At 30.3% G+C, this 13,527-nt stretch overlaps 2 protein-coding genes across 2 annotated transcripts; both read right to left on the bottom strand.

Annotated features, from left to right (window-relative positions):
- Positions 1–282: 282 nt before the first annotated feature.
- On the bottom strand, positions 283–4,571 carry LOC110693712 (GDSL esterase/lipase At5g45960-like). Its single transcript, XM_021870885.1, has 5 exons — positions 4,209–4,571; positions 3,829–3,959; positions 3,085–3,318; positions 1,217–1,493; positions 283–688 (listed from the first exon to the last, which is right to left on the bottom strand). The coding sequence occupies exons 1-5, from the start codon at positions 4,516–4,518 to the stop codon at positions 495–497; spliced, it is 1,146 nt and encodes a 381-aa protein (XP_021726577.1). The 5' UTR covers positions 4,519–4,571; the 3' UTR covers positions 283–494.
- A 939-nt stretch (positions 4,572–5,510) lies between these two features.
- On the bottom strand, positions 5,511–13,073 carry LOC110693711 (GDSL esterase/lipase At5g45960-like). The gene is made up of 5 exons (XM_021870884.1): positions 12,718–13,073; positions 12,369–12,499; positions 8,466–8,699; positions 7,612–7,873; positions 5,511–5,842 (listed from the first exon to the last, which is right to left on the bottom strand). Exons 1-5 carry the CDS (start codon positions 13,007–13,009, stop codon positions 5,649–5,651), a joined length of 1,113 nt encoding a protein of 370 aa, XP_021726576.1. The 5' UTR covers positions 13,010–13,073; the 3' UTR covers positions 5,511–5,648.
- Positions 13,074–13,527: the final 454 nt, after the last annotated feature.

Here is a 13,527-nt window from a genome sequence, read left to right as displayed (position 1 = left end):
TCTTAAAGTATGAGTATATACTCGTATAATGGTGAATCTTTATTTTCATTCAACTATGGAATAAATTTAGAAAGACAAATCAATTAAATAGATAAATGAGACAAAATTTAAGGGATCAGATCGGATCACATTATAAGAACATGTCTACATAGCATTAGAAAGTGCATGCAGCTTGGTAAAAAATAGATTCATGTATGTTTTACTTTAATTTTGTAATTTTTATAGACTAACTGATTATTTTTTAAACATTTAATTTTCGCATGTTTAAAGAGTATAACTAATTTGATGAATTATATACAAAATATTTAAAATTATTGTCTGAAATAACCCTATTGATTAGTTCGAGAAGTAAGTAGATCCGATCCTTGACATACATGTAATGATTTACTTTACTAAAAACCCTAAAAAATTAAAGAATGAGCTTAGCACAAGAAAATCTCAATAAATGAATGTAATTGATAAACACAAATTTTCACAAAAAAGGGGTGACTAATTCAATCTTTAATAATATAGTCAATGACTGAACGAAGGGCCTTGAAGATGAGATAGTAAGTGATTTCAGTGGGATGAATTGAATCCCAAAATACATATTTGGATGCATCAGTACACACATACGACGCCGGATTACACATAAATGCTGCTTCTAGATAACCTGTACCGCAACATCCATTGCTCACATATTCAAAACCTACACACATTATATAACCCAAAATTTTAATTAGTGTATGAAAATTAATTATTGGAATAAATTATAGTATACACTAAATAGATATGAAAGGGTGGCAATTCAAGTCAGGGCATATTCACATTTACTTAATTTCAGTTCAGTTCAATTCAGCTCCAATCAGTTCAGTTCAGTTCAGTTCAGCTCTTAATTTCCCTCTCTCATAAAATATTCATTTCAGCTCAGTTCAGTTCAGTTCAACTCCAATCAGTTCAGTTCAGCTCAATTTAGTAAATGTGAACAGGTCCTCAATGGGTTGGAACAAAGTTTAGTTGTAAGGTCAATTTTAGGCAATTTTTTTCTATAGAAAATTTAAAAGTATATAGGGTGAGTTTAATATTAGAATAATTTTTAATAGACGAGCCACAATAGTTTGTGTTTAGGATTCTTTACATAATCTTAGGACGACATGAAAAATTCAATTTAGGGAGATTGCCAGTTCTAATCCTTATATTCGACAATTTTCTAATCTAGTTAAGCATAGAAACTTACTATAATTAGAATTTGAAGAAGGTTGAACCATGTCAAACAATGGGGAATAAACATCAATGTAAGCAATTCTAGTGCGTTGATCTTGTAAGCTAAGCTGCGTGGAATTAAGCTGAGTTTGAAGAAGTTGATTATAATCTTTAGCAACGGACGATTGAGATTCAACGCAGCCACGTCGTGTGATGGAGTTGTTTGATGCCATGGTGATCACAATTGGCAAGCAACCCATTGGTGGTATTCCAACCACTGCTATTTTCCTTGCTCCTTGGTCCCACAAACTCTATTTTTTGGAACATAAAAATCATTAAAATGTAAACTAATAAAATGTCATTTTAAATTACTTGTTTATTTTATTTTACTAGTATTTATTTTTAAGTACCTTCGAATTCTGATGGTTGTGGACAATTTTTATTATAAATTTGACTATTATACAAATATATTATAAAAAAGATTAAATTCACACACATATATATATATTGTGAAAATTCGAATTGAAATGAGTTTATAAAATATTAATTCTTTATTGATTTTACACATATGACGAATGAACAAATTTGTGATCAAAGATGTGTATTGAAGACTGTAAAAGTCAAAATATAACAAATAAAAAAGAAAACAAGAGAGTACTAAATTAATAATTATCGGCCTACAGTTTAAAAAATTATCTTATTTATTGATATGGAAATGTAGTAACTAAATATCGATAAATGTAAAGTTTATTTGAAAATAAAGTATCAATTTTTCGAAATCTATCAAGTGAACACGAATACTTAGTTACACATGTTCAATTACTTGGAAACTCTAAATTTAAGGTGTTTTACAAATTAGTACATACTTCGGATAATTCTAGCCTTATCTTGATTTACAAATGAATAAAATAATGCGAAAGTGATATATTACTCTTGTGTGTTTTAATTAAAGATTAACATACAATCTAATGATTGAAATGAGGTTTTATTTTTTGACTGAAGTTGGCTAATTCTTCATACCTAAGTCACCTAATAGTGATGACAAATGACATGATTTATAAGTCAAGATTTCACTACTGCTAAATGTCATGTCTCGTGTAGTTCAAGTTGTACCCTTTTCCTAGTTATGGAGGACTTTTTGAGGTGATTTCTAAATTCCGACCTATAATGATTTATTAGATGAGTAATAAATATTATAAATAATAAAGTTTAGTTTGTTTTATATCAAGTCCCATTCAAGTAATTAAAGCTTGTTGTCACCATAAACTCTTTCAAATTCTGGTATACATCAACTTTAACATAACATACGGACTAATAATTATGTTTTACAAGAATCATCTATTCTCACACGACATTCCTAATGCTCTGATAATGACATTAATACTTATTCAATCAAACATATCAAAAATAATGCTCCGTACTAAATAAATATCCCTATGATTTTTACACTTTTCAGAAACATACACCACCTTGATAAATACTCCGTATTTGGAACTTATACAGAATATAAAAGATTAACATAGTCATGTAAATACTTGTTAGCGTTGTTTCAATTTATAATATCTTAATATCAACTTTTTATCGTTTATGCTTATTGGCTATGTTACTTGGACTCGGATGAAGTGTCAAATTAGACACGGGTGTCCAAGCATCGGAATCGCCCATTTTCTTGAAACAAGTTGTGTTTTTAGTTAAAAATGAAGTGTCCAAGTGTCGGTACGATGTCTGTGTCTGACACGTGTCGTGTCGACACGGACACATGATGTAAATGAAAGTGTCCGAGTAACATAGCTTATCGGTAATTAACTGAATTTACGAGTATTATTTATTAAAGTTCTTTATAGGAAAACGTGCCAATTAAAACGGTGCTTTAATTTATTTGGAAAGGCAGTAGGGACTAACCTTGATAAATTGGTGAACGTTTTGGACCAAGAAATGCTGATACTGAGGGATAGTATACATCCTTTTCCGAATTGGTAGTGTGAAGTAGTTGACCACAAAATCATTAGTTCCAGCACTAACAATGAATACCGATTTGTTGATGAGTTCATTGGTCTTTTCCTGACCAATGCTTGCCGCAATTCTTGATTTATATTGCATGAAATATTCTAGTTGTTTTGACATTGGAATTACTCCCTGTATGTTACAAATCAAAGTCATTAACAGCACATAACGTATAGGAAGTAAAAACATACAAAAACAAGATAGATTTTCCTTTTGGTGTATAAAGTACCCGTTTTATAATGTTCTTAACATTTACTATTTGCACAAGAATTAGCGAAGACAAAGTAGAGAGATTGTATGTGCATGTTGCATGTATATATTTGGCATAAAGCACAACGAATTTCCATCAAAAACAATTATGGAAAGAACTATTATATTGTGAACAAAATATACACTTTCAAAAAAAAAAGTCATACAAAAGATATCATCAGTTGAGCAACTTTGACTGGCCTCAAAAAAAAAAAAAAAAAAAAAAAAAAAAAAAGTTGAGCAACTTTGACTTCATATAAGTTCATTGTAAAGGCACTATAAATTTATTTACAATTTATATTGATAAACTTGTATTTTCTCATAAGAACATGCTAAATAAATAACGTTCTTATTAAATTAATCGTATCGACGAAAGGGGGAGAGGAAGATTACACTTAGTGTTGGTGTTAGAGGATCATATCCAGATCCAGCAGAAGCAAAACTAACTCCACTCATCAACTCTTCTATACTAAGCGATGAGTTCAAATATGGTGGAACTAGCTCTTTTATTCCAACGTAGCTTGCTGCATGCAAAAATTAAATTTAAATTAAAAAAATTAAAAGAATAAAATTCTAGTGTACAAAATATATAAATTCACGATTATCAATTGATGTAACATAATACTACCTTTGTTTTTTATTTTTTTTATTTTATTTTATTTTATTTTTTTATTATGTGCAACTAAAAAGAATTATTTGTGAGACATAAAATATTTTTTTGTTACAATTAATAAGAAACAGAAGTAGTAATTATTTTCAAGGTTTTTACGTACCAATAAAATCAGTACTCAATCTTCCGTTACTAAACCTTCCGGTAGCAACATGGCTAGGTAAATCCCTTCCATAAGGTGAAAAATCACTCTTAAATGCTGTCCTTATGTAGTTATTGTTTCCAGGGTCCGCCGTAGAATCACCAAACACAAATATTGCTCGGACCGAATTCTTTGGAGCCTTAGGCTCGAGAGTAGATTGGGCTGTAGCACGCAATATAAATATGAAACTATAGAGAACAATTAGTAATAATAAGTTATGATGGATTGAGGTTAAATTTGTGTTCATGGAGGTTTTCATGCCAAGAAACATGGCAGAATTCTAGGTGACTAATGTGGGTTAATAATTTGTTAATTGAAAACTTTGTATTTATAATATGTTTTTCATTTTATAGTTTAAAGTGTGTTACATAGTCTTTGTACGATGATTTGATGCATTATAGGCAGGTCGCTTTGTTATGGAAAATTAGACATAACTTTGTTCATGTTCTCAACTACCATTTGCCAACTTTTCTAAACCAAAAAATGACTCATTATAATTCCCATATATGTTAAAGTTACAATAATAGTAGTAGTTGTGAATAGTCGTTAAAGATTAATAATTAGTTAGGCCAAAATAATTTATGGTGGGTCTAGTGTCCATTTTTGCCCTACTTCCTTGGAGATATGAATAAAGGAAACCAATCCTAACTAAGTCAATGTGTTATAGTCAAAACCACCTCTATTTTAGAAAAAAATAATTTGAAATTGCCCAAAGATTTCATATCCACAATTTCACATTACACAACTATAGTACATATGAAAGATTTTATAATTAACCAAATTTGAAAACAAAAACTCTCAAACTAGCTACGTTGATACAATGATCAGGATAGATTGTGAGGTCGCATTGAGGGCTCTACACATAACATAAATGTAGCCCACAACTTCTGATACCACTTGTTAGGATAATAGAACCCGTGCATGGTGCATCCAGACTTGTTGGGTTGCACTCTCACCTTGACTCTAATCACACAATATTAAATTTATTATAATTTCTGCTACGGGCCTAGCCCGCCCAAATTAGTTTTTAGACTCTTTGCTAAAAGACCTCGTACGTAGACTACGTACTAATAAAGATAGGTGGACACTTATAAAGATTGCGACTCTTCCTATTTTCATGTGGGATTTTACATTTAAAGCTTGATTAGAGAACTTTTTCTTTCATTGGTAATTAATTCGTGGATAATGGTATATATGAACTTCTCCAATACCTTCACCGGATAGTAATAATAATTGAGGACGAAAGATTTAAGTGTAAACACATAAATTGAATTTCAATGAAAATTTGTTCATATAACATAATTACAAACATGAATTTTCATGTAATACAAGGGTAATTGAGGATTACTCCAAAATTTCACTTTTTATACTCAATACTACTTAATAATGTTTCCTGATTTTCTAATTGGATAGTATAAAATCAACAACAGGACGAAGAGCTTCGAAAAGCAAGTAATACGATCGTTCAGTTGGATGAATTGCATCCCAAAATAGGTATTTAGATCGGTCTTCACATATTGGCAACAAAGAGTTACATGTTAATGATCCTTCAATTAATCCAGTACCGCAACACCCTTTGTCAACAACCTCAAATCCTACATTACAAATCAATAACTCATATTAATTTATTTTTTGACAAAATAATAATATTAATTAAAAGCATGGTTCTTGTATAATAATCTAAGAGTAAGGTTACCTCTTTTTGTACAATAATATTATATAGCTAGTTTTTATAATCAAAGATTTCTTTATATAGTCGACTCTTTAAACCTTATTATTTGTTACCTCTTGAATTTCATAAACTTTTATTATAAAAACTAGCTATACTTCCTCCGTTCCTTAATTAGATTCTTACTTCTCTCTTTTATGCGATGAATAAATGTTAGAAATAGAAATCTAATAAAAGGACGGAGGGAGTATAATATTACAAACATTAAAATCATAATTAGTGAAATCGTGCATGTTAGATTTAACTTTGATTGTATTTTCAAAATATCATTTTATCAAAATTAAATACAACTGTTATCAGAGAGGCATACTTATTGACGAAGGTAAGACTCATAATGTAACAAATAAAAATACGATGTGACTCATCCAATAATACAAGTGTACTTTTTTTTTGAAGCAATATCAAGAAAAAAAAAACTATCTTCAATGATTTTTATTTTCTTTTTTTTGACATCATTTACTTGTTATGGTGGTAGAAGAAATAAATAAATGAGCAATAAATTTGTGTACACTTGGGGTTCTTGAAGAGGATCCATTAAATACTACATCTTTAAATCATTTGTGAATTATTCATCTACTTTCATGACTCCTCACCAAAATAATATTTTTAGTGGAAAGCTAAACGTCGCCCTCGAATCGCTAATTAACGCCCGTAAAATAAACTAAAATTACAAATTTACCCTTTTTTATCAAAAAAATTACCCCCTCAATTTACCCCCTCTTCATACTACTATACCCACCACCACCACCACCTCCTCCTCTTTTAACCACCAACTCCTTACCTTCGGTTTCACGATCTACACAGCCGCGGTAATGACAAGTAAGGATAAAGGAAAGTCGGTCGCCGACGGAGAAAATGTTTTTATTTTTTATTTTTTTTGAATTTGCGGCAAACGCCTAGATTTTTCGCACGTCCTAGGCTCAAACGCCTAGTTCTTGTGAACAACCGTGTGGTTGTATGAAAAATCTAGGCGTTTGAGGTGAAACGCCTAGTTTTTTAGAATACCCTAGCCTGAAACGCCTAGTTTTTTCGAATAGCCTAGGATGTTTCGAAAAAACTAGGCGTTTCAGCCTAGGGTATTCTAAAAAACTAGGCGTTTCAGCCTAGGGTATTCTAAAAAACTAGGCGTTTCCCAACTAGGTGTTTCCTGGGTTTTGAATTGTTTTTTAAAATTTATCGCGACGTACCGATTTCATACGGTTTGACGAGCCTTCTACAAGCGTATAAGGTTGTGTTTCTTGTATTTCGTCGTTGTCCATAAGATCTAACGAAATTGATTTTGCAAATAATACCATCGATGAGCGTTGGTGGCCGTTGACCACTAAGAGAACGGAAAAAAAAATTGTGTACGCTAAAAGTGTGAAATTGAGGTAAAATTAATTATTTTTTATAATCATTATTATAAGGATAAATACGTAATTTTATTTTATTTTGCGGGCATTAGTTAGATATTTGAGGGCGATATTTAACAACTTCCTATTTTTATCTTTAAAATCTAGTCACACGTTTATTTATCTATTTATGAAATGTGGGGGAAAGATGAGCTAGATATAAATGCAAAAAAGCTATAAAATGGTGTAAAAGACAAAGACAAAGACAAAGACAAAGACAAGAAAGGTTTAAATAACAACTTACCATATTTATTTGGGTTGTAAAATTGGTCTTGTAAAGGTTCAAATATATCACCGTACGCAATAGTTGCAATTTGTTGGGAAGCTTGCATGGTTGTCAATTGACGTTTGAGCATTTGGTTGAAATCTTTTGCAATTGATGAAAAAGATTCAATACAACTACGTGGTTGATATAGAGAATTATGCAGAGTCATCACTACGGGTAGGCAACCCACTGGTGGTAGCCCCACTACCCCTATCTTTCTCACGCCACGATCAATTAACGCCTGCATATTGATTTAAATTTAAATTTAAGTGAATTCGTCTTACAAAGTAGATATACTTTAAAATGAGCTTTGTATGCTTACTAAAACATATATGAATAATATATGTAGAGGTCGAGAAATACTCTATAGTGCACCATATGGGGTAATTTTTTTTAAATTTTTTTTTCTTATAAGTTGAAAATTTCCCAATTAAACTAGATTTTGTAAGACTCTACAATAAACTTTTTTGTGTAGTTTATTACTAAGGGTACTTATGCTAAAAGCTTTTAACATGATAAAAAGGATTTATTTTCCTATATACTACCTCCGGTTCAATTTACTCGCAACAAAGGGGTATTATTCTGTCATTTGTTACGAGTAAATTGGATCGAAGGTAGTATATAACTAAAAAAAAAAAAAAACTTCCTTTGCTCGTTAAATGTACAAGTGGACATTCTTAGCTTCTACATAAATCTTCAAACAAACTATAGGGGAAAAAATCGAAGTTGATATGCATGTAAATTCATATCTTTCCATCATATTTATTCATGATATTAATCCTCTGTCTCACTTTTTACGTACAACTCGTTAGGATTGGTTAATGGATTATCACCTGTAAGAAGCCATGATTTTGGTCTAGCATGAAGTGTAGGTAAGCTGCAACTTTGTCAGGCTGCTGAGGCAAATAGTTTGGTACATATGTGTAAACGATGTCGTTTGTGCCGCAACTAATTACAACTGCTGAGTTTTCAATGATGTACTCCATCCTTTTCTTCCCAACCATACGTTGAAGTTTTTTCTTGTATTCATCAAAGTATTGTAATTGGGTCGCCATATCAATTACTTTCTGCAATCATAGATCTCTAGAGTTAATTAGTTTTAATAAAGTACCGAGTACTATAAATTACATCATGAAATTTACAACAACAATGAGACCGACTTACTCCGTCTACTCCAAATTACTAATCAATTCGGCCACAATTGAGGTACATATGTGACCAATATGCATGGTTATATAGGCAATAGGCACTGAATCATATGTTAGACAAGTTTTCTAATAGCTAAACTATCTATAATGTTATATATATGTACCACTGGCATAGCCAAGAATTTCGAATTGTGGGTTCGGAATCTTAAAAAACAAACGATGCTTATATATTAATTAAATATTCAATATATAAGTTCAAATTTTTTATTACAAATGGATGGATTAAACAGTTACAAAATAATAAATAAATAAATAAAAAAACCATACAAAAGCATTCTTCGAGTTTTATACTTTGAAAGCGTGCTAAAACATTACTACTTCTATAAATGATAAATCTATAATTATATTGCAAAAAATGAATATTACACGAAAAAACAAAAATCCCAAGTCCCCAATAAACACAAATTTGACAATGAAATTTTTTTCTAATTAAACTATCAATTAAAAGACCAAGTAAAAATTTTAAATTCTAAGTTTCTAAATTCAATTTGTACGTCAACAATATATCAAAACTAATTAAACAAATCAATAATTAATCTAATTATCACTAATTTACAAAAAAAATAAAGATTTAATAATTAAGAGGAGTAGAGGAATAAGGAGACTGTTGAAACTAATACGTATTAAAGGATAAAAACAATAATAATATTAGATAAGTATGAAGCAAGTAAAATAAAGAACTCATAATATTTCTTCATGCTTAATTCACTAAATACAAGAGCCACATATGTAGGCTAACAAACAACAAATAATAAGCTAAAAAACTGAAAGTATAATGCCATGATTAAACCCACTAAATAAACTCATTAACTTCTAAATTCATTTGACTCTCTAACTTAACAAAATGACCAACATACTACTCCTAAAATTATTGAACCAACTATGGACTAACTCATGAAGAACAACGGAAGAAATCGAAAAGGGAAAAAAAAAAAAAAAAAAAAAACAAAACAAAGCAAAAAAATTAGGGTGGCTGGTCTTGAACCCATGATCAGGAGGAGCCTCACTACTCTATTAGTCACTCCCTTACCAATGTGCCAAATTTACATATTTATTTATTTACTTCACAAAATTTTGTTTTAACCTTATTTTTTTTCTTTTTTTTTTAAAAAAATCAAAACTTATAATTTGTTTTCAAAAAATCTGGGGGTTCAATGAACCCCTTTGAACCCCCTCTAGATCCGCCCATGATATGTGCCTATATTGGCACTGATTTGACTTGAACTTGACCCAAGACTACTATTGATTATTTGATTTGAAGTTGATTTGATCCAATAGTTAGCCAATTCAAACATGATTCAAATTTGAATTTACATGTATATAAACCCACTCTAAACCCAACTCGACGCATCATGAACTTGAAATTTAACTCGACTCATTGTTGACTCAAGCCAAACCAGACCTATACCCAACATGGCAACATGGTAAACAACCAATCGTAACTCAAACTAAACTTCATAAAAAGGAGACTTTATCAGTATGATCCAAGATCTGTCTAACACGATCTGACTCAAATCAACCTAAATATCCTAATTGACGAGAGCTCTACCAATCAATGATTTACGTAATTACGTAAGAGGACTTTCGACATGCAGATTATATTGTATGTTTGAAATTAGGTAAAACCAATATGTGATGACCAAGAAATATTGAACCATCTTGTAAATAATTAATGTTAGGCCATTTTAATTAAAGCTAGGCCCCGACTTCAAAAAAAAAAAAATTTCTTTTTTTGTTATAAGGCCAAGTATTTATTTTATGATAATATATGGCCGTTAGAAATTTAGTTAATTTAGGGCTCTATAAAAAGCCAAAAAAGGTCAAACAAATATTAATTTAAATTGACATTAATTACAATAATCAATATAGAAATTTTTCTTTTGTACAATTTTTGTATTACTTCGTATGGTTTTAGGTCGGGAAATAAGAAGCACCAATAATACCCACCTATACTTAATACTTTATTCTACTCTTGGCAAGCACTTGTTCACTTAGGCCGCGTTTGGTTTAATGTAAAACATTTTTAATGGAAAATTAGTTTTCATGGAAAATATATTTTTAAGGAAAAACACAATTGCAAATTAGTTTTCCTTTGTTTGGTTGCATACAAGAAAAGTCCAAGAAAAATAAAAAAAATAAGAGTGAAAATGTAAGGATGAATGAGAGGGAAGTAAAAAAAGAGGTAAGGAGGAGAGAGGAAAATGTGGCTTCCCTTGTTTTTGGAAGGAAAATGTTTTCCATCATTAAGGATGGAATTTTCCACCCTTGAAAAATTGTTTTCCACTCCTTAACAAACCAAACAAAGGAAAATGGGAAAAAAATGGAAAATGAAAACCTTTTACATCAAACCAAACAGGGCCCTAATATCTTATTGCGATCACTATCTCTTCTTACCCATAAAGTATCACCTTTATTTTACACATGCTAGTGTCTACTCTCTTATTTTAAGCTAGCTACTTCCTTCTTCCTTTAGTTTGTGAATCTATTGTATGGTTGAACTAAGCAAGCTAGGAAATAAAGGGTATCGATTTTGTAAATTGAATCTAGGAAGTCTTTAATAAACTTGATGAAAACTTATCCGAACTTGTGTTTCAGAACTTATTAACTTCTATCCAAACTTACTCTTCTCACAAGCAATGAGTATGAGTGGAAATAAGGTGAACAAAAGAGGTATCTTGATGAGTGTGAAAGTAATGTTTCTTTATGATTTATTTTATAAGCGAATCAAGTAAATTAAGTGGCTAATTAAATTGTCACATGAGTAACTATCTTTTCTTCTTTCTTTGTCTCACTAAGATTTTCTCGTACTCTTTACTTACAAGTTGTGAAAATATAATAAAATAATAAATATCAAATAAACTCATTGGGACATCCAAATTTATTAAACGGGACGATCTGAATGAGACCAGATAAACAAAGTACTCCATATATGAAGTCATGTTTCGTTCGATCCTTACAAGTTACAAGTACAAGCTAAGAAAAAGTGATAAGCCTTGAGACTTGATCCACTTGAGAGTAAAAATGATCATTTCACATGTATATTATGTACGACAACGTGTTAGAGATATGATATCAAAAATATATATATCTGGTATATTTTCCGAATCTTATATCTCTATTACAATGACAATATAATTGGTTAACATTTATGAAGAGAATAGGGAAGGAAGAAAGGAGAGTAGGGTACGTGTGAAAGAGAAAAGGGTACCCATTTTACTTTCGCCTAATTTTCTCAAAATGGATAATGGAGAAAAAAAAAACTTCTTTAATTCCCTGTCTTTATTCAAATAAAAGAAAATAATACATAATAGATTAAATTAAGAAAATTGATTTTGACACATACAGTCATGCATGCAACGTGAGATCGCAATGTTTTTCTCATAAGGAGGTGTGTCAAAATTAGTTAATAAAATATCAATTTCCCCTTAAATTGGGATAGTAAAGAAGATATTAGGGACACAGCGTAGTAACAATTTTTGATTTTTTTTTTTATTTTTTTTATGTGAGGCAAGAAATGATTCTACTTACATTTCTCTCTGCTGTAAGTGGGTCATAACCCGTACCCGCCGAAGCAAAGCTTACACCCGTAATAAGATCCTTCAAGCTAAGATTTGGGTCCAAATAAGCTGGAATTAATGATTTTATACCAACATATGAAGCTGCATGCAACGACACACATGAATTAACTTAAGGAGATATGGTCACATATTTTAATCCTTAGGTTAGTACGTAACACTTTCATAATTCATATTATTTGATTACATAACAAACATACATTATAATAATGTTATTAGCTAGCTTAGCTGATAAAATCTTTTATTCACCAACTTGTTATAAACTAATATACCATGAACGAAAAATGTCGTGAAAAACATACCTATTAAGTCCGTGGGGAGCCTTCCATTAGTGAATCTTCCGGTGGGAGCTTCCTCCGGCAAATCAACACCATAAGGAGGAAAGTTACTTCTAAAAATTGTTTTTATGTAGTTATTATTGCCTGGATCAACGGTCGAATCACCAAATATATAAACTGCTGTAATAGATGATTTATTTGTTGGCTTTTGTTTTTCTAGATTATGGCCATTTCCAACTTTTAAAGCACTGGCCAATATCAGAAAACAAAGTAAGAAACTCAAAATTGGACAATAATATTGCTTACACAAAGACATACTTCGTATTTAGTCAAAGATAGCATGAAAAGAAATTTTATTTTATTTTATGTAAATGTAAATATGTGTGTTGAGCACTTATATATATAGTCTGTAGGTCTTAATTTATAAACTTTCTAGAGTGTTGTATATTAAGCATTTATCAGTTACATTTACATTTACAGTTAGATGGGACAAAAATGTCCGTATTAAATTATAATATATTCTGCTTGCAATGAGCTTAAAATTAGACAGCTCGATTTAACTTGGATCACAATTTTTTTTTGATTTAATTTTTATCTTTTATGTATTACAGAAATTGATAATGATAGGTCTTAAATTTTGGAACTTATTATATATTTTTATTACTTTTAATCACATCAGATCAGACTATATCAGAAGAGTTCATACTTGGACAAACTGGATCTTCTAACTTGATGAATATTTTACACTAACTTCAACTACAATTTTTAGTAATGTACGTAAAAAAAAAAAATAGTATCAAGTAAAATTCTTGTAGACTGATATTATTGTGAAAT

Source organism: Chenopodium quinoa, unplaced genomic scaffold (assembly GCF_001683475.1).
Source record: "Chenopodium quinoa cultivar QQ74 unplaced genomic scaffold, ASM168347v1, whole genome shotgun sequence".
NCBI classification, from domain to species: domain Eukaryota; kingdom Viridiplantae; phylum Streptophyta; class Magnoliopsida; order Caryophyllales; family Amaranthaceae; genus Chenopodium; species Chenopodium quinoa.
This window is presented reverse-complemented; position numbering and strand designations above follow the sequence as displayed.